Source organism: Alosa pseudoharengus, unplaced genomic scaffold (assembly GCF_046254945.1).
Source record: "Alosa pseudoharengus isolate Yale_2024_CS ecotype anadromous, Long Island Sound unplaced genomic scaffold, YU_APseudo_1.1 YU_APseudo_1.1_scf_20, whole genome shotgun sequence".
Lineage (NCBI taxonomy): Eukaryota > Metazoa > Chordata > Actinopteri > Clupeiformes > Clupeidae > Alosa > Alosa pseudoharengus.
The window spans coordinates 33,940,832-33,963,245 of NW_027468664.1; the positions used below are offsets into that span (position 1 = coordinate 33,940,832).

General features: G+C 39.7%; 1 protein-coding gene across 1 annotated transcript in view; it reads left to right on the forward strand.

The window, feature by feature from the left end:
- The window catches only part of st8sia1 (ST8 alpha-N-acetyl-neuraminide alpha-2,8-sialyltransferase 1), a 32,026-nt gene extending 15,863 nt beyond the window's left edge, over window positions 1-16,163 (forward strand). The window contains exons 3-5 of the mRNA XM_076297454.1: window positions 10,311-10,420; window positions 13,971-14,063; window positions 14,854-16,163. Coding sequence (XP_076153569.1) covers window positions 10,311-10,420; window positions 13,971-14,063; window positions 14,854-15,328 — 678 coding nt within the window. The 3' untranslated portion in view covers window positions 15,329-16,163. The remainder of the gene's footprint in view (window positions 1-10,310; window positions 10,421-13,970; window positions 14,064-14,853) is intronic.
- The last annotated feature ends 6,251 nt before the right edge of the window (window positions 16,164-22,414 follow it).

A 22,414-nucleotide genomic window follows, 5' to 3' on the forward strand; every position in this document is an offset into this window, starting at 1 on the left:
TAACTATGCAGCTGTGTTGAAGTCACCCTGGTGCTGGGTAGTGTACTCCACGTCAGGTGGGGGACAGGGGGGAGCACAGCCCTAAACTATCAACCCAGCAGTGATAAACTATCAACCCAGCAAGCTGGGTTACAGAAATGACCCAATATGAGTAAAAACAACCAAACAAACGACCCAACAGCCTCAACCCAGCGTTTGGGTTGAAAAAATAACCCAGCATTTTTTAGAGTGTGTGACAGTGTGTGTGTGCAGTCCCATTTTAACATCAAACATTTTACTATATTTTTGGTAGATCTCTGGCATAGATCAAACAACAATAGAGCAGTCAGGTGATGGAGAGAGAAGGGAGATCAACAGAAGGAGGTGCAGAACTGATACATTACATGCAACCTCACACTTAAACGTGTATGTACTTAGTAATTCAATAATACATAATTTGGGCAGTCTAATGTAGTCTGTTGTCTACTATAATAACACCTTTTATGTACTGTATATATATATATATATATATATATATATCAGTGGCGGCTGGTGGTTAAAAAAATAACGGAGGAAGGAATGTCTGCCTGATTGGCGTTAGTGGCAAATGTGAGGTTGTGATGGCGTTGGTGGCATATGTGAACAATAGAGTATGTAGGCCGCCTACCCAGACACATTTATAGCAGCAGTATGTACTATGTAGCATTTTAACTGGCAATGTTGTGCAATAAATGCTGTTCTGACATTCTCGGGGGGAGGGGGGGGGGGACAATTCGTCCAGGGACAATGGACTTTGTAATATAATTTAAATATATAAGTCACTTTCGATAATAGTGCTAAATTAATAAATGTAAATGTAAATAAATGTAAATTTAGGTCAGGGAAGATATGTAGGTGTAGTTATGAAATACTGTTTTCCAGATGTGAAAAATTACGGAAAGTCTGGAGGTTTTGCTCAGTGTAATACATTGGCAGAAAAGTCTATAATAATAAAAATAGACACTTGTTTTTATAAAACCATGTAACTATTTACCATTAAAAATAGACCTTAAATGTGGTTATTTGTAACATGCTATTGTTTTTAAAGCCAAATCGCTATAATTTAAAGACAGGTTATAATAGCTAAGTGGGAATTTATGAAAGCATACTCGAAAGTCAAATGTTATTGAAGACGTCATTAAAGGAATGCATCATGGTCTGAAACATTCATTAACAATGTTACCATCCAAAGATACATTTAGAACGGTGAAAACAAGAACATAACAACAAGAACCTTATTTAACAATTGTTTAGTTAAGGCATAACTTGGATGATTATAACAACGCATAACTATCCAAAAATGTTTTATCACCAAGTGAACTTTCCACGTATGTGACAGGCCAGCAGTAGGCTATGGCTGATTGTTTTCTGTGCTAACGTTACCAGTTAGCCATGAGTAGCCTATCTGTCTGACTATGTAGCATTCAGGAGCCTACACTTACCATCTTGTTTTTTTTTTATATGAATTTTTGGAGCTGGTCTTCCTGCTTTGATAAACATTATCAGTGTATTTGAATGTATAAAAGATTTGAGATTGTCCTCTGATTCCATTGTACTGTTTATTTCATGAGCAAAAAACAAGCTTTCCGTTCAACATAAGATTCGTAGTTTGACTGCAGATAACATTCTTGAACCGTTGCCGCTAAAAACAGCACCCCCTATCGCAATTGAAAATTACTGTACGGAGGAGCTTCCTCCCTTGGCCATTGAAAACGACGTGATTCACGAGCCGCTGGGGTCCGAGGCGTTTATAATGGACTTCAATGAGGGGCTTGAGGAGGAAGCTCCTCCATACAGTAATTTTCAATTGCGGTAGGGGGTGCTGTTGGCATTTTGACCTAGGGGAACGATTTTGTTCATTCAAAGTGTTAAAAATAGTAATATTAACAGTAATTTATCAGATTAGTAATTCACTTTATATATTTTTTATTTTTCTCTGAAATTTTAGGGAGGGTGTTCCTCCCTTTCCTCAATGAAGGAGCCTCCTCTGATATATATATAAAATCCTCAGCTAATCTTTAAATTTACATCCGGTCCAACCGGGCTAAGCCCAGGTTGTCCTAGAAATGCCCCTGGTTTCAATTGTTTTTTGCTGGCCATGTCACGTCTGCTTTCTCAACGTACTGCAACCTATGACGCTGAACCACCCAGTGACTAGTTGACAGTAGTATCCTAACGTTAGTTGAGAGCACAGATCCACTGATCTTAGACCAGACTGCGAAGTGACCCTCTGCCGCTCTCCAGCCACCCCCAGCCCCGCCCCGCCCCGCCCCGCCTGTTCTGCTTCTCCTTGTCAGAGTTTAGTGTTCGGGATTCCTTGTTCTAACAGGCTACGAGGGATAGAACGCACAACTAAATAAAAAAGTTAAATGACAATTTTGGCTACCCGGGCTGAGCTCAATTTACCCCGGGCTGAAGCCCCGGTAAAATAGGCTGGCGACACCCCTGTCCCACCCCCCATGGATTAAATATATTGTGATGTTACTCCCACTGGTAAGCATGAAGGGGCATGACTATATAAGGGGCATCATTTATAAAGAAGAACAATATCCCATTTATCCTTTTATGCTCATAGAAAATGTATTTCTGTAAGTCCTTTTCTGATAAATAATGAAATTGGTGAATAAAACCCTCCATTCCATCCACCATTCACACATTTGTTTGTAAAAAATATTTAATCAGAAAAGACTATATTTTTGGACTTGTTGAATACCTTAAAGCAGCGGTCCCCAACCACCGGGCCACGGCCCGGTACCGGGCCGGGCAGGACATTCCTAACCGGGCCGGAGCCTACGACATGAGTTTAAAAAAAATGCATGCAAACTAAACTAAATTTAATTCGCAATAATGTCACGTTTTTACATGGCATAGGCCTATATGCAGTTGTTTGATTGCACGCATGTTTGCATTTTGCAAGGTCTATTTTCTTACGTCTGTCTGTCCCGCCTTCAACACTTTTACATATTGCCTTCAGCGCTGCGCAGCCTCAGGTCAGCTCACTTCAATTGAACAGTTCTTGGCGAACGGTAGTGTCACACGAAGTTAGCTAAACTGCTAGAATGAGCAACAAAAAACAAGCATCTTTAGCAGGTCACTGGCCAGAGTGTTTGAGTTGCGAGAGCCACTGCAGAGATTTCTTACAGAAAAAAAGTCACCGTTAGCTGCACATTTTAGTGATGAGGACTGGGTGTCAAAACTCGCTTACCTGTGAGACATATTCGGGTTGCTTAATGACCTCAACCTGTCACTCCAGGGGAGAATGACGACTGTCTTTAAACTGGCATATAAAGTTGCTGCATTTAAAACCAAGCTTGATTTGTGGGGACGACGAGTATTTGATATGTTCCAAACAGTAGTGGGGGTTTTGGGAGAGACTGAGGCAGGGCCCTTTCTCTCGCAGCTGGTGCGCGATCACCTTGTTGCGCTTTCAAATGAGTTTGAGCGTTACTTCCCATCCTCCAAAGATCCACGGCAAACCAATGAGTGGGTCCGCAACCCATTTGTCAATATCCCGAATAGTCCTAACTTGTCAGCGCAGGAGGAAGAACAGTTGATCAAAATTGCAAATGACGGTGGTCTTAAGAGTGTGTATAAGGAAACCTCTCTGGCGGGTTTTTGGATCAAAACCAAAGCAGAATATCCCGAGATAGCCGTAAAAGCGCTGAAAACGTTTCCCACCACGTATCTATGCAAGGCCGGGTTTTCGGCAATGACTGCAACTAAGACCAAATTGCGCAATCGACTGGACATTTCAAACACACTGAGGGTGTCACTGTCTTCCATCACCCCCAGATGGAAGCTTCTTGTTGCAGGGAAACAAGCAGGGCTCCCACTGATTATATTCGTAATGCACGTTTAGTTCCCATGTTTTGTTCCCATATTTTCTTAAGCATGTTCACACTTATAGATGTAGCTTCAAGTTGTTCAATATTCATAGTTCATATTGTTCAATTTTCACTTCTTCAAGTTCACATTTTTCACAAGAGATCGTTACCTTCACTGTTCATACATAACTGGAGCTAGTTCTTTTCAAGTAATGCATGCACAACACATATGGAACATGGAACCCCCCCCCCGGTCTGTGAAAAAAAAATAGGAATCAAACCGGTCCATGGTATATAAAAGGTTGGGGACCCCTGCCTTAAAGAACAGAGCTTGTGGGACATTGGTGTAATATGAAAAAGCCTTATGTGGCCCTGAATTTCCCTTTGGGACTGAAATTGAGTCATGGCCACTCCTCCACCCCCTGCCAGATGCAGTGATGACTCATCCCAAATAAATGTACGAGATGAATGGAACTCTTTTCGGATGCAGATGTGTTGGATTCAAGGGATGTATTCTGGTATATTCCAAGAAATTATTCTGTATTGAAAAGATCTAAGGCCCTAGTGTGTTTTTCACATTCCATGTGTGCATGTGTGTGTGAGAGAGAGAAAATCCAATATAGGGCTGCAGCTATCGATTCTTTTTGGAATTGAGTATTCTATCAATTACTTCATCGATTAATCGAGTAATCGGATACAAAATAATTTTGCGTTATTAAGTGCAATTTATTGATATGCTGTAAACTAGCTCTAGTCACTTTAAAGTAAATTAATATATCTGTTTTATGTAGATTTGTGCATCTGCAGCACACTACCAAATAATGTCCTTTACAAAAAAATAACTGCATTTTTTACAATGTAGTTATACTACAATACAGTGCAGTACTTCATGTCCAAAATAGTGCAAGTCTGCAGTAAAGTACAGTAGGCTACTATGCAGTAGGCCTACAGTACATTTTCCACTGACTTTAATATTTCCTCAAAAACGGCAAAATGGTTTTGATACTCAGAAAACTGCAGTTTTGACACTTGAAGTAATGCAGTTATTTTGGGCTATAATAATTATGTCTGGGGTAGGCGATAGGTGAAGTAGCCTAACCTAACAGTGCGTGCGTGCGTGCCTGTGTGCGAGAGAGAGGGAGAGAAAGACAAGATGAATGAGTTTTTTGGTTCACTTGTAATTTTACATAAATTAGTTTACTACTTCAAATTTCCACAACTGAATGTAGCAGGGCAAGGTTTTCGAAGAGGGAAAGCGGCACTAACAGCCAATCACTTTAGCCAGACTACGCCACCCTGGGCCTAGCACCCAGGGAAATGAGCTAAGAGAACACATAATTGCACCCTAGCACACAGGTTCGTATACACGAGGCAGAGACATGAATTCCAGTGGAAACATGACCAAATTTATTTAACTAAAGCCAGGGAAAAGGAAGGGGGGAGAGCTGCAAAAAGACATGAAGACTAGTCTGGGTTAGGAAAGTACAAAAATATTTATTATGTTTTCTTGTTGCACTTTTGTTATTTAAAAATGATCACAACTAACACAGGTTCCATAGGGGAGGCACGATGGAGCAGGATGAGCAAGGCAGGGGCTTACCTGGGGGAGGCAGACTACTGATAACGTGCCCTAGAGCCCACACACATGCACACGCACAGCAAGAAAGATCAAATCATGACACCGCAGACCACCGCAAACATTCTGATAATTCACACCAAAATGTGCATCTTTACTGCACCACCACTAGGTGACGGACTAGCCTCCCGCCAGCAAGAACCCTGCCTGCCAAATTAACAAAACAGTTAAAAGTTGTTGCTCCCAGACTATGCAATAAACAGACACTGTATAACTAAGATAATAAAGTAAAGTAAAACAAAAGTACAATGCGAGCAGTTGCCAAGTGCGAGCAAAGCTAAACAGAAACCAAACAAAACTAAGACAGACAAGACAGCAGCACGACCTACGCTGAGGGCAACGCGGATGGAAAAGCCGTGCTACCTGGAAGACAAACAAAATACATCAAACCTGATACCATTTCCCCAAACATCAATTTATTTTAGAGCTATACATACCCATATTCTTCTCTATGGCAATTTTCCACTGACAGCAGATGAGGATAGCATATCCATCCATCTAGGGCTACAGAGAAATGGAGTTTAGCTAAACCAAGCACATTTTAGTCTACAGCATTAGGGCAGCAACATACCTGATGGCCGGTAGACCCCAGTGCTCAGCCGAGGGACAAACAGTGGAACCTACCGAGCCTCTTGCTGTAGAGCTCCTAAAGTAGGACATGGTGGGCCTAATTGAATGATTGGCCCCACCCACTCATTAGCAGAGGGGCCAGGAAAGACCAGGAAGAAAGAGCAAGCAAGCAGACAGGGCTGGGACAACGCGTCGACGTAATCGATGACGTCGACGCAAAATATGCGCGTCGATTCGTCAAGTGTGCTGCTTAATATTTCAAATTTTACACCTTCAGTGTTTTACATACGTTGACTAATCTGTGGCTGGGCGCCACGAAAATCAAAACCGGCCAGCACACATTGATGTTCTATGTTGTAATATTTAAATTAAAGATAAGATAAAATAATTTCATTGAGCCACTTTTTACTCACGCAGCCTTTCCTCGCCCCGCCCGCTCTCTCTCGTAACGAGCCCGCTGCTCCTCCTCTGCATGTGCATTTAACAAAATATTCACGATTGTTGAAGGATTGTTGTTGCCACATAGAAGCACTGCATAGAACACAGTGGGCTAAATTGCTATTAAATCCGCTTAGCATCGTGACCATGCTGCGCAAATTTGTTCTAAACTGCTGCATTAAAGTTAAAGTAAACTCTGCTAAGGTCTTATCACAACATAGTACATTGAGGAGACTAAACTAAGTTAAGTTACAGTATGCAATCAATCAGTATTTCAAAGCTAACGTTAGAATACTGTTTGGATGTCAAGTTTGCATGCTTACTTACAGCTGCTTGTATTTCGTTACTCATGCAGGGCTCATTTTATAATTGACTCTGAATGTTTGCAAAATCCCGATGTAAATGGAAAAGTTTTTTCCAAGACTCAAAAGTGCTTGTCCCAAGGAGAAGTACGAACCGTTATTTGAACTAACTACGTAATGAATTGCATCCACACATCAGCAGCCTTTTAACTGTCTTATGTTAATTGCAAGGATTCCCTCACGAACGTCTTAAAATGACAGGCACTCAATTAGACATACACTAGCCTACTGAACTTTATTGAATGCTACCTCTGACTAAGAATGCATTACTTTGCACTTGTATAGTCTTTTATTTTGGAATCTTAAGAGCAATAAACATATATTGCAATGTTAAAGAATTCATGTTTAATTAATTCAGATATGTAAATAAACATGTATAAGTTGCTATTAGTCAATTAATGAGGAGATAATCGATAATCGAATCGAAATCGAATCGGACTGAAAAAATGAATCGTTAGATTAATCGATGCATCGAAAAAATAATCGCTAGATTAATCGTTTAAAAAATAATCGTTTATCCCAGCCCTACAGTAGACACATTGCACCTTGTCTTCTTTTCTAAGTTTGAAATCATCCCAAAACTTCGGACATTCTCTGCCTTCAATGGACGGTTTCTTGGCTCTCTATTGTCCACTTAAGTGGTGTGCACGTCAGTAATAACAGTAGGTGTGAAGCAATAATCCCTGAGCTCAGTAGGCCACATACAGAGGCGATTCTAGAGTCTGTGGGGGCCCCAAGCAAAAATTCCAAAGGGGGCCCTACCGACAAGTGTTATCACCATTATGTTATATCACCATTAGGTTATTATGTTAAATAATAAAAATACAAAAAGCGTATTATATAAAATCTTTTGACATGTATCTCACCACTGCAAGCTGGCAGCTCGACTTGCCTTACATATGTGTGTAGAGCAGACTGTCCTGAATCTGGCAATATCATTGCCATGGTGGAGGGATTCTCTGGGGCTGAGCAATTTACAGACATATGTGGTGTGCGCCTAAATGGCATTTTTTTTATTTAGTGATGAAAAATGACCTTTCTGCGCTCCATATCTGTGACACGAACTAATCTGACCTGACTTGACCCGAGTTTGCGTGTTGGCCTGTGTGTGCCTATGGTGTCTGCACTCATAATGATTCTCTACAACAACTTTTTACTGCATTGCTATGAACAAAGTAAAGGCAAAAAAGTGTTTCTTTGTCGAACAAATTGGAATGCAATGTGAGCCTTAAATTGGATGCCATGCAGGAATTTGCTAGGATCTCAAAACCGGATTATGAACATTCTTTGCCACACATGATAGCGTTGGATTATGAACATGCTTTGCCACAAAAACACACAAAAGCGTGGGGTAAATCGAGCTATATGAAGTTATTATTTTGCTGTCACTTCGTCTGTTTTATAGCCCAGAAGGATGTACTTGGTATCAAATCATAGCTCTGTGTCTCCTCTTTCATCTGACATGTGTGGCATATCTATCCGATCACAGGTTCGCGAGTAATGGGTGTGCACCGTTAGTTCTACATGACGTTATTATTTTGCAGTCACTTCGTCTGTTTTTATAACCCAGAAGGATCGATATACTTGGTACCAATGGATAGCTCTGTGTCTCCTCTTTCATCTGATATGCTTGCCAAACCTATGCGATTACGGGTTCGCGGGTAATTCAAACGAGAATAATGGGTTTGCAGGTGAATGCAGAGAAGTATAGACTGTAAATTTGATGCAATTTGATTTAAATTATTATTTTATACACTTGATCCTACAGACAAGTGCGTAGTCTCGTTGGAAAGCCCCACTTCTGCTCTGGCACGCATGGTTTCATCTCACTGCCATGAACAGTTCCGGAGCAATGTAACAGAAGAAAGGGTGTGTTTTTTGACGCACTTTGCATCAATCGGGTTCTAAGGGTTAAAGGCTCAGGGATCCGACATTTCTGTATTGTAACATTTTTATTTGAATATTTTTTTTCCTGCATGTAAGCCGTAATCAACAATTTCACTTAATATTTAATGAATTTAGAATATTTTAAAATAAATAAGGGGGGGGGGTCCTTTTTCCACAATATTCTAAGATTACAATATTCTAATATATTAGAAAAGGTTGTTCAATCCTGCACACAGTGGAGTCATGAATCAAAAATCATGAATTCCTCTGGGAAATCAGCAATAGCCTATCAAGAAAAATAATTAATTGTGTGTAGTAGCTTTCTGATGGGCAAAATGTAATGATACAATAAAAAAAAACTACTCTATAAATGAAGTTTAAAGGAGAAATGATTTTTCATATAGATCTCTGTTTATCAAGGTTACCGAGTACTGTCGATGCAGAAAAAAACCTGAAAACAATCGGTTTTACCTAGCTTGACTTGCTGCAGCCAGCAGTTAGAGCTTTCAGGCAGCTACCGTGTTACACTCTGGGGGCATGTTCATACCCCCATAATGTAGTGCTGTAGCTGCCTGGCTGCTTTACCAATTGCTTTTGCCTTTTTTCATACTAACAGTAGGCCTACTTGGTGACCTCCAGAAATGGAGATCTATATGAAAAATGGCCGGATGCCATTGTACTCCTGGTTACGTTTGGTGACCAGTTTGGAGGGGATTATTGTATTGAACGCAGAACTATAATCAACAAAGAGCATTTTGGTATTAGCCTGACCTTGCTTTCCTACGTACTTCCGCTCGATTTTCATCTCCCTCCACGACTCCGTCTGGGATTCCGGCCATTGGCCTCGCTCGCAACGAACAATTCGACCCCCGAGCCAATCAGCGAGCAGGAGGCGGGAGTTGTGAGAGACGACGTCGAGATTCTGCGCTGTGTTTGAATTGTAGTCCTCGAGGAGTTGGCAATGGCGGAAGTTAATGAAGCAATTCAGTCCGTGCTGGCTAGAATGTGTCAATGAGTTCTGACGTGCAAACGTTCGTCAATAGCCAAGATCCCAGACCCTTGTAGAAGCGAAGCGTACCAAGGGGATGGCCAAATGCCAGGCTATTATGAGGTATATATGAGTTCTTATTTTCCAGGTGGGTGAGGGTGCTGTGGAGTACAATGTGTATAGCTTCCTCTGTGGATCTATTTCCATGATAGGTAAACTGATGATAGTCCAGTGTAGATATATTAAAGTGGATATATAATTTTTTATATGCCTCTCAAAACACTATGGTTGGTGGTGTCCGGAACACTCAATTTTTATCAGTATCTTGGCAACTGCACATCACTGTATCTGAAACTCTGCATTTTCACTGTCCACACTACAACGCATACCCATTGTTTTCAAATTTATGCACCACAAAGAGCATTTTCAAAAAGTATTGATTTTGGTGTCGTAATATGCCATTTTAGTGTGGACAGAAGGGCTAAACGGAGAAATAATTATGTGTATTCATATTTATCCAGTTTAGTGTGGATAGGGCCTGAATTTTGTCTGTTAATAACAAGTAACTGATTTTGTGTTGCTCCTAGGAGACACCTTTGAAGCTGCCCCTAAAAAGGTGTTCTGTGGTAGGCAATGGAGGGATCCTGAAGAAGAGTGGCTGTGGCAGGGACATTGACCAGGCAGACTTTGTCATGCGGTAAAATGGGCAGTCTACTACTTAACATTGTGTGTTCAGCTTTTCTTAAATTCATATTCATTGAAATCATATGGAGGAGCCCCTACAGGGTATAAATTAACAGAAAGGCAGGGGTCATAGTCCTGCGACTTTAGTCAGGTTTATACTACTGGCATAATGAACTATTTTGGACAGAACTCTGCCTAACACGAGAGCCAAAAAGTCAAGATTTTTGTGTTTTCAGCACTGGTTTTGTTTTGGACAAAATTATTCAGTCTTATATCCTAGCCAAAGAAACATTGGAGTTAGAAATAGCTTGGAGTGCCATGTTGTCAACATACTGCAATGTATGGAAAAGACATTTTGGTAGAACTGAAAGATTAATATATTTTTAATCAAAATAGCAATTTTAACTAGAATTGCATGTGTGAGGAACTGCAAGAGTGGGTATTAACAGTCAAAAGTTCTTTTTAAGTCAAATTATTTTACGAGAAAGTGCTAGGTAAGTCGTTTTTTGATCTCGATATAAGATTAATAACACTTAGTTAGATTTTTATTAGATAGGCAGTACTATCTGGCTACAAAAGATTCCATTCACTATGCTAAGCTAACCTAGCGGGGGCTCTACCGGACTACGACAATGCATGCACGGAGATAAAAATGTTTTTGCTCACTTATCTTTTTTTACATTTTCAATTGCTAATGTCATGTTGGTCAAAATGCACTGTACTGGTTCCATGCTGTATATTCCATACCTTATAAAACAAATATACCTCATTTCATCGTTCGAGTCACTACATGCAAAAGTGTTGAATTAGTTGTCATAATCAGTTGCCATCAGGGGTGTTTCCTACTTTTTACTGTACATTTTTATACATATCTAGTCTCTCCCCCACAAAATAAGTTATGTATCATAGGTGTTGGCTCATTAAAGCATAATATTGTGTCTGATTGTAGAACTATCCTGGAGCCTGGTTGCTACGCATGGAGAAATAATCAGATTCGAAAATAATTAGCTGGGTTTCCATTTAGCTCATTTGCATAATTTTAAGCATATTCATGAAAATTTGGCTAAAGAAAATACACATATATGCATGTGTTTCCATCCACTAACATTAATCAAGGGAAGAGTTGTGAACAGCTGTGGCAATGTTTACACAAACACAGATCATGTTTCCATCAACCTTACTGTAATTGCTTTAAACCACTCCATTGTAGTAAATCTTGTGGGGGGTAAAGGGTTAAGGCTGCCAGTCTTGAATGTCTGTGTATAAAGTCAAACAATTGCGGCATATGCTAAGAACAAGCTAAGGCTGGCTGCTTGGAGTCAGCATCAACTGGGCCTAAGCATTTGTTAGCCTAGGCATTTGTCAGCAAAGCCTTTATATAGCCATAGTAGTATATTAGTATTTCTTATATGTTGCTGATTGGATCATAAACCGCCACAGCAACAAAGGGGAATGACTGACTCTTCTCTAATAACTGTGTTACATGTTATTTTCTATATTTCTGATATGTTGCTGATTGGATCATAAACGGCCACAGCAATGAAGAAAAGTGAAAGAGACTGATAATGACTGATTGACTATTATTGTGTTACATGCTCCAAATGTAAAGCACTTTGAGCTGCATTCTGTGTATGAAAGGTGCTATACAAATAAAGCTTATTATTATAATTATACAAATAAACCTTATTATTATTATTATTATTATTATTATTATTATTATTATTATTAAATTAAAATTGAATTTGCCATTAGAAAACTGTATGTGAATTTTAAGTGTTTCCAGTTAGAATCTCTTATTTGAATGGTGAAAAATTGGAAACGCAGCTATTGGCATATTTGATTGAGAACAAGGGAGTCTTTGGCGGTTAATGACAGGGCCAGTAGAATTTCTGTTGTGTGAGAGGGTTAGAAAAGTGGACACCAGGCACATACAAACAATATGGGCAGACCTGGGGCCTATTGCACAAAAGAAGAATTAAGACATCCGGGATAAGTTACTGAGCTGCGCTCAATGAATCCAAAACAAGAGCGTACAGGCTTAATTGGTTGCACAAAGACCAAGCCAGGATGAGCAGACACGGATTCATCAAGCCAGGTGAAACCTATCCTGGATAAGTGCGCGCTCACGGCTCCCTCAAATAGCCCCCACCACCGATCACAGATTCACAGATTCACCATGGCAACTAGAGCGGCTTCATTGCTTCTTCTACGGTGTGAAGTAGGTAGTGATAGCCTGTAGACAACAGCAACAAACAGCAACACCTCTGTTTAGGAGAATATTGCAACTAGTGCCGCGACCACCACGCGCGAAATGGTTAGGCACTCCCGTGACGTCACATTGTCGCATGACAGGTCGGGAATGGCGAGTATGTAAAAGTTATTTAATGATCACAAACGTTTAAATAATGACAGTGGGTCTAGGTATATGTGATAACAATGTGTAGTGGGCAGTGGAAAAATTATTGGTTTCTGTTTGTGGTGACTGCTGACTGAGTTAAGGGATGAGATCCTGGAATTTAGCCTGGTCTGGAGCAGGCTAGCTCCACAGAATAAATCGCCATGGTAACTTATACCATAACATATCCTGCTGCCCCCTATCCCGCGTTTGTGCAACTGGATCACGGATAAATTGAGCCAGGATAAGCAAGATATCCCGGCTTAATCCCTAGTTTTGTGCAACGGGCCTCAGAGGGGTATTTCACAAAGGCAGAATTAAGAAATCCAAGATAAGTGATAAAGCGAGGCTTGACATAGCGTTGTCTGGTCATCCTAGCTTAACTCGTTTCACTAACGTCAGTCCAGGTTGAGTACTGTAGGAGCGACTACAAGCCAGGTGTAAGTAATTCAGGATATGTGCACGTTCTCATTTTTCACAATTGAAAGAAAAAAGAAGGTGAAAATAGCGTCATTCACAAAAAGTGAACAGCCGCTTTTGATATAGACTAACAATGATGTCTGAATTTACATTGTGCTTCATTTGATAGGACAGTGAAGTGAGTGACAGGAAGCGAGTGGGAGAGAGAGATGGGGTGGGACTGGGAAATGACCCAGGTCGTACTTGTACCCGGTCCTCATGGGCACATGGGCTCAAATGTGGTATGGGTTGCGCACAGCGATCCCCTATACTATGTCATTTGACAAATAAATAATTTTATGTCTTCTACAACGTAAGGCAACGAAAATAGTATCTTTTTTAGTATCTCAACGAATATGTACCTTTTGTAAGTCAGAAAATTATGATTACTTTGAGTGGGGTTGCATACCCGTACTTACTTAATACTTCAAATATCTTATTTGTTTTGAAAGTGAAACTTTCTTGGACAAAATGGCTAAAGTGTTTTCTCTGCCTCAGAAAAAATCTAAAAAACTAAAACCGTAAAGCTGAATAAAAATTTGATTAGGTTTTCTTTGCGGTCTCAACCCAAATGGAAGCAATGAAAGCCAGGACAGGACTGCATGATGAAATACCTTTGCTATTTATATATTTTTATATTTGTTACATTTTTACATGTAGGTAAAATGTATGATTTTACGTGTCGTCTCACTGTAATATCTTTCCTTAGATCCAATCTGCCACCACTCTATAAAGAGTATACAGCAGATGTTGGTACAAAAACCCATCTGGTCACAGCAAATCCCAGCATCATTGAGAAAAGGTAAATGCTTGTCTACCATAATGCAGTTGTGGTGTTTATGTTTAAGAGCTCATAAACAGATGCTCGCAGATGGAATTGAGATTGTGTACTGAGGAGTAAAACTAACAGGGCACTAAAACCACTTAAAAATGCATTGATGTTTCCTAATGGTGTGTTTATTATAACTAAAAATAGATTGAGCATGCAATGCATAATGGGATCTAATTTCAAGTTGGGCTGTCAAGCGATTAAAAAATGAATCTAATTAATTGCATACATCTGTGGTTAAATCATCTAAATGAATCACATGCATCCAATTTTGCTATGAACATATTTTAAAAACAATTTTGGCGGATGAGTGAATCAATGAAGAGCCAATTTTATTGAATCAGGAAAAACATGCTTTATTTTTTGGTGGATTTAATTTTGATTGCATAATTAGTCTGTGTAGGCCTTTAAAAAGCAAATATGTGGCAATATCTTACTTGCATTCCTGCATCATTATGGCCGGGAAATTGTAGTTCCGATTTCCAGGCAGTTTAACTGAACCCAAACTTTTTTCACACAGCAATCACGGTCATCTTAGCGTGTTAAACTCCAAAATGTCTGGTTTAAGGAGTATAGTTTTAAAGCACAGCTTAGCTAGCCAAATGCTAACTGAGAACAATTGTCCCATTGTGATTTCCAAATAGTTTACTCCCTGAATCTTGATAGATTGTGATAAAATGTAACTTGTGTATGCAATGTAATGGTAAATTCTCCATGCTATCCATATAGTGTATTTCTGACAGTGTCTAATCTCTCCTTGCAGATTTCAGAACCTCCTACGGTCACGCAAAGTGTTTGTAGAAAGTATGAAGGCCTATGGTTCCAGTTACGTCTACATGTCTGCTTTCACCATGAAGCCAGGAACTGAACCCTCTCTGAGAGCCTATCATGCACTGGCAGACACCTCTTCAAACCAAACAGTCCTCTTTGCCAACCCTGACTTCCTGAAGAGTGTGGGAAAATTCTGGAAGAGACGTGGTGTGCATGCCAAGCGTCTTTCCACAGGGCTGTTTCTGGTGAGCTTAGCGCTGGGCCTGTGTGATGAAGTGATGGCATACGGCTTCTGGCCATTCTCTATGGACTTAGACCAGCAGCCTGTTAGCCATCACTACTATGACAATATCCTTCCTGACTCTGGCTTCCATGCAATGCCTGAAGAGTTCCTACAACTCTGGAACCTGCATAAAACTGGGACCTTGCATTTGCACATAGGTCACTGCACTGAAATACAGAAATGAAAAAAGCTATATGAAATATCCTTCTGATTAGCACTCCTCTCCTGGAAACAAAAATCTCAACACCACACTTGAACTAACAAAGTCATACTGTACATGAAGGACGAACAGACCACACATGAATGAAACTTTATTCTGCCTGCTACAGGAGTGCAGAATAGCAATGTATTTTTCTTACTCATGCATATGCATTCAAGCGCTATCAGTAAAAGATGGCGTACTCCGGAGTATGTTTCAAAAATGCTGTTTTCTGTTATGCAGTGAACATTTTCTGCCTTTTAAAAGCATGTGTAATCCAGACTGCGGTTAAATGCATGAATAGGAGAAACTTTCAGAAACTACAAGTTTTTATTTCATGTCATCGACTTAATAGACTTTTGAATTTGTTTATTATAGCTGCACAAATAGCTTGAGTATTTTGGAGTCTGCCCTGCATTATGTCTGTGTTTGATGCATTATGTCTTTGTTTGATGACATCTTATTAGCATGTACTTTTGCTGATTGCTAGCATTTTGATTCTTTTTAATGTCTGTGGTTGATTTCTTTCAACTGCACTTCTAATTGAATAATACCGTTCAGTTGTGGGCACCACAAAGAAAATACTTTCAGGTTTGGTAAATAGAATGTGAAAAGAGACACAATGGGCTCTATTTTAATGGTCTAAAACGGAAGTGTCTTTGCGCAAAACGCAATTCACTTTGTGGGCGGATCTCGGACGCTGATGCTATTTTACCGGCGGGATATTTGACTGTTGGGCCCGACGCAAATCTAAAATGGGGTTGTCTGAAGTAGCTACATTAATCATGGGTGTGGTTTGGGCGTAACGTGCAATAAACCAATCAGAGCGTCATCTCACATTCCCTTTAACAACAGGCACGCTTGTTCCATAGCTGATTGCTATTATGGTGGCGTATTTGCCAGGCGCAGCCAGGAGCGTTCACAGCGCTATAATCACTGTTCAGTTGGGAACAGTTAGCTATTGATTTTTCATCTTGACAAAATGTAATACAGAATTGTCACAAAGACATACTTTCTGATGTTTTGGGATCATTCTCACTGAATCACGAGGTTATGAATGCATGGTGATATATTTGCAATGTACAATGTAATCTAACATTACCTCTCTATAGACAATGCATATCTTCTGTCAGTTAATCTCTTCTCTCCCATGCTGCCGCTGGGGCATTTGGGTTAAATGGCATCGGCATGCAGTTCAACATCACGTCTCCTTAAGTCCTCTAACATTTCCTAATTTATGTCATCAACACATCAGTGATTCGTGAAAATGTGTAGGCTACGCTAGATTTATGCCTATTTTTTCACATGGACACCACACTGATTTCCCTCGAGTGGTAATATTTTTCTTTGAAATTATGTATGGTTTACAGAAATGGGAACTACATTGTATAGATGAGAAGTGTGCGTTGCGCAGCACAGACGGCCAAGCAAGGGCTTCGTTTAAGTTGACCTAACTTTCAACTCTGCACAGTATCCCATTAACTGCGTGACAGTAGACTATTTACAATATTTTCTGTAAAGCAGAGTTTGTAAACACGTTATCATCAACTTAATTCACGCACAACATTTATTTGAGCAGGAGAGAGAATAACATTGAATGGATGCAGCAACTACAGAAATTGTACAGAAATTGTAACCATACTTGCTGCTTTCTTGTACTATCTGTTGCTGGTTAACCACACATGAAAAGCTGAATTAAGCTAATTCACTAACCCAAGACTCCAAGGCCATCATGGATATAAAACGTTTTTTGAAAATAACGAAAGGATGGAGGGAACATAGCAAAGCTTGGAGTTATTTCAGATGGGCTACAACAAGGTAGGCAAAATTATGGTGCTTAAAACCTTACACAACGGTAAATTGGAACAAAACTAAAAGTAACTTTAGCCATTATAGGGCTGTAAAGTTGTCCAGATTAATAGGTCTTAATTAGGCGTTGTTGTAAAGATATTGCATGTAGATGTTGTACTATATAGGCTACTAAATATTTAGGTCACCAATGCACGAACAAAACCGGGAAATGGACAAATATTATCAAGGCTTTGAATGTTTCCGTCTGTGCACGGGGGTGTCTGTAGATTGGTGTGCAACGCATTCATTCATGCAGGCCTGTGGTCATGCATGCGCCCTTAAAATAGCATCTGCATTTTCGCCACAGACTTTAGACCAGGGAGTTCCTGGTCTGTGGCGGAATTGTTTTCTGAAACTGCAAAATATCAACAGTGAACGTTTGTGCCGGAACACGCCCCGTCTTTTCGCTGAACCGTCCCCGTGGGCGCAATCGAATTCCCTAATTTACAGGCATGTACCTGTGGAGGGAAAATTCCAATATGCGCTGACTGCAAAATAGGAAAGACAAACGCGCGAGTATACAAAGTCAATTGCGCCGGGACGGAAGATAGAGCCCAATGTGCGGTTTCTATGTCTGGTTTTGTGTGACAATTTAAGCATTGAATTGAAAAAGAAAGCATGCAAGGTCACAGCTAAAGGGTTATACTCCAATACCCAATCCTAGCTTTTGCATGTATGTCTATAGTTTCCTCATCCTTCAGGCCTTGCCTTCAGAACTGGTTCAGAAATGTACAATAGTTTAGATGTAATGTGGCCTTTGTGTCACCCACATTGACGCCACATTTTACTATGATTGTTGGCATACTGTATGTAAAGGATAATATATAGTCCTTTGGTCAGTATAATAAAATAAATCCTGAGAGGATGAACCGGACGCCATATATATATATATATTTCTATGTGTTTTTCTTCATGCAGATACATACCAGCGTATTTATTCATAATTACAATGAAGTTCTGTTACTATTACGTGAATGAACTACTTGCAAAATGATGCTATGAGTAACACAATGAAATAGGCCTAATTTATTAGTAATGAAGTGCATAGTATTTGACAAAATACTGATACATTATTTGAAACAGTTCACAGAAAAGAGTGTACAAGTGTTGCATGTGCATACAATACCCCATAACATAATTGCATTTTAACATGGGCAACTATTCAATTGTTTCATGAATTATCTCAGCCCATTACAAATACTTAATATTCCAACAAAGAACATAGGGCTGTATTTTGGGCCACCAGCGCATGGCGTAATACTCGTTATTCATTCGCGGAAAGTTGAATTAGTTATTTTGCACGTTTATTTTTTAAGCATTGCGCCCAGGGGTGTGGCAATTAACAACCTAGGGAGGGACCTAGCGCATTGTCTAAAAATCGCTATCATACACCACCTAAACCTGGTCAGAAGTCAATGGCGAGTTGTTCATATGCTATTTTAAGAGCGCATGTCAACAGTCATATTGGCAGGTGCACGCACCATCCTTCTATCATTCATGAACGCACAGCAGCGCACGTCCATGCAAAGCATTACAAATTGCACAATTACAATGGGAAACATAATTAGAATAAAGATATTACGAAATACTGTACATCTATACTATTCACCATCATTTGCAAATTGGTAATGATGGTTAAAAGTGATTAGGGGAGAGGCGAGAGACACGTATGGAGCACAGCTGAAGATGCACTGTCACGAGATATAAGCAACTCCTCTGCAGGATAAATGTTGTTTTATTCAGTCATTTGAGCAACATTAGGGTAAGTGTTGCTTTTTCCAGCCTATGTTTTCGATGGTAACCCATTGTCAGTCAATAGTGAAAGTAACTGCATATAACTGTCTTGTCGTAGACTGACTCCTTGGTGAAGTTAGTTTCACTTTGCCAATGAGTTCAAATAATAGACGAGTGCAAATGCGTGAAGGCTATGCTAGGTTTTAGTAAAGCATGGTTTAAGAATGACTATTCCATACAGTCTCGCAAGCAGCCTCCTTCAAATGCGCCGTTGAATGCCAAAATACCGATGCATTTATTTGACATATCGCGCGTTGCGCCATTAAAGGGAATGACAGATGTCATTCTCATTGGTTTAAAATGATGTTATGCCCCAAACACACCCATATGACTGATTAAAAGACCTAGGAACACCTTGTTACGCCATGCGCTCCACTTTTGAGAACGAAACCCCTCCCAATGTGAACTGGACATCCTACTAAATTTGAATAGACTTTTGACGAGTGACGATGCACTTTAGAATGTCATGATAGGGCCCATAGAGTTCATGCAGGTTATAGAAAATCAGGAAAAAAGTGTAGGAAAGTGAAGTGTAGCAAGTGGTGACTCACAATTATTTAGTCAGAGTTATTGTCCCATAACCCAGCCATATGCTTTAACTGCGTTATGCTTCAGCTAGCTGTTGTTGTTATATACAAACAGAACATTAATTTTCATATTCTAATATTTCCCATAATGAAGCCTTGTAAATATAATATCTACAGACATTAGAGGAAGGTTTATGTATAAATCATTTAATAATGTATTACATTTAGTGTGGTAGATAATGATATCAATAAAACAGTTAAGGAACTTCATGAAATTATGGAGGGCTTCAAAGAAAAATAAAAGGAGATAATGGACTTTTGCATTAGTCTTTGTAGTAACCCATTATTGAAAACAGAATTAGAAATGGACTTCAAACTTCTTCACAGCCTACCAACAACAGATACAATTTGAATATCAAGAACTGATTGGACAATCACTGTTAATTTAATTACCAAAGGTTTTTCAGTCCAGCATATATGTAAGGAATTATCTTACACCAACTCCACAACAACACATTATGCTGCTTTTTTAATTTGATCTTATCCTTTCCTCTGGGCCATGACCATTTAGAGGTGTTATAACTTATATATCGGGTGATAAAGTGTTGATGCAGAACTTGTTTTGAATAGTATTTAGGCTATATTAATAAATTATTCTATTTATGATTGTATTTTATTATTTTATTCAATGACCACATCCACATCTATAAATACTTATGTGTTCATTTTGAAATGTTAGCTTGTAGTGTTACATCCTGGTCAGTGTTAATTGTAAGGTGTGGAGGATACATATTGCCTCGATGTGGAGTGCCTTTTACTGTTGTGCTTTTTTTTTTGGGGGGGGGGGGGGGGGTTCTAAGGAAAGCAACACTGATTTAATTTTCATTTCATTTATTTGAGATGTGAGGTCAACCCATTAAGTAGGGTAGCCATTTAAATGCAACGCAATGCAAAAAAGCAATGCAAAGGAGTCTCAGAAAGTAGCTGGTTATGAAAGGACAAAGTTGTCTTGGTTTACTGAAGTATAATAATTTGGCAAAACATTAAAGACTCGCAAACTTGAAACTCTCATTATGCTGAAGGAACATGTTCCTTAAGTTTGGTTCTGTGAATGAGAATGAGTGAAATATGCTTATCTGTGGTGTTTGAGATTGATTATAATATAGGCTCTGCTTAATTCATCTTGTATTATCACTTATTCATATAGAGTTTCATCTTCCCATGTTGAGATAGGCTAGGGTATACACATACTTGTCAAGAACACATTTTCTGTGTCATTGTGGGCCCAAGAAGGTAACCAGACTGATTTGCAGGCAATAGCAATCATTGAAAATGACTGTGAACGTTAAAGTGACACTGTCACATTATAATAGGATAATTCTGTATAGTTTAGCCCTGGATATATTTGAAAAATTGATGAGGTGTTTTAAAATACAGGGGTGCAACAGTTATTTCCAATAAATTGATGTGTATATTAAGGTGGTATTCTCTTTAAAAAAACAAATGTAAATGAATGTCTTACCATGCTTGGTTTGTTTTACCAGTAAATGTGCTTGTTTCCCTTGCAGTGTTTTTCTTTTCCCCATTATTGTAAGTTTATAGTGTACTTCCCACAAAGCAAGCTGTTTTAGTCTAGCCTGGTCGTACCAGACTCTCATACATTTCATAATGTACAGAGAGTCTGGCCACTTCCCATTGCCAAGCATTGACTTCCTTGAAAGCGAGTACTCTGTTCAAGTTTAAAACTATTGAATCTGCCTAGAGCCACTCTTGATCTGCCATAACCAATCGCACAACCTCAACGTCATCGTTCTCAGCCACCCCATCTGTTCGCTGATTGGACAGGTAAAATTTGGCCTGAGAAAACCCGCGAATATACCGAAATCCCAGACGACGTACTGAAGGAAAATGAAAATTGAGCGGAAGTACGTACAGTAGGAGGGCGGAGCCAGGCTAGTTTTGGTCTGTAAAGTATGGCTTTGGCATGAATTTGGATGTGTTTTATGGATTTTAGGATGTTTATCATGAAAATCACCTTGACAGTACCCTTTTAAAGAAATCTTTTTTGATAGAGTTTCTTTACAGCGTATATGTTGCCCACAAAACAAGCTGTTTTGTCCTAAATGAATGAATGGTTTGAACAAGATGGATGAAGAGGATGTTGGATGGAAGGTACCTCTTATCAATATTACCAGGGTAATTGAGATGGTTGCTAGCAGGGCCGACGGAAGGCATGGGCAATCTGGGCAACTGCCCAAGGCACCAAACCACCAGGGGCGCCACACCGTGGCGAGCTATAGGCTACAATATTGAAAACCAGAGCCGGACAGTAACGGAGTACATTTACTTGAGTACAGTACTTGAGTACAATTTTGAGGGATCTGTACTTTACTTGAGTATCATTTTTGGGGAGTACTCTGTTATGTCCGTTCAGGATGCACTTACATGTATCTGTGTTCGCTTGGTAATGCCTTGCTGCATGTTGAGTAAGCAGCTCTTTTTGTCTGAAATTGTCAGTTTCGGTTTGTTGAAAGTAAACTGAGTTGCGTGCATAAACCTCTCCTCCAGTGTCCTTTTTATACACAACATTTGGCGACAAGGATGGCTGAATTTTCTCTTCCTCCTCCACCTTCTTTCCTCGCTCAGATGATTTGACACTGGCTAGGGCTGTTGCCATTGCATTTCAAATTGAAAGTGCAGCTGAATGTGCAGGTAAATTAACACGGACAGACTCATCATTAAGCCAAGCAGTGCATATAAGTACACAGGCACATGAGCAGCAGCAACAACAACAGCAGCAACAGCGGCAGCCATCTAGTGCTGGAGTGGATGTAGGCCTACCAGACACATCCCCAGACACATCTCGCAAGACAACAAGGGCAGCGTCAGCGTCAAAGGC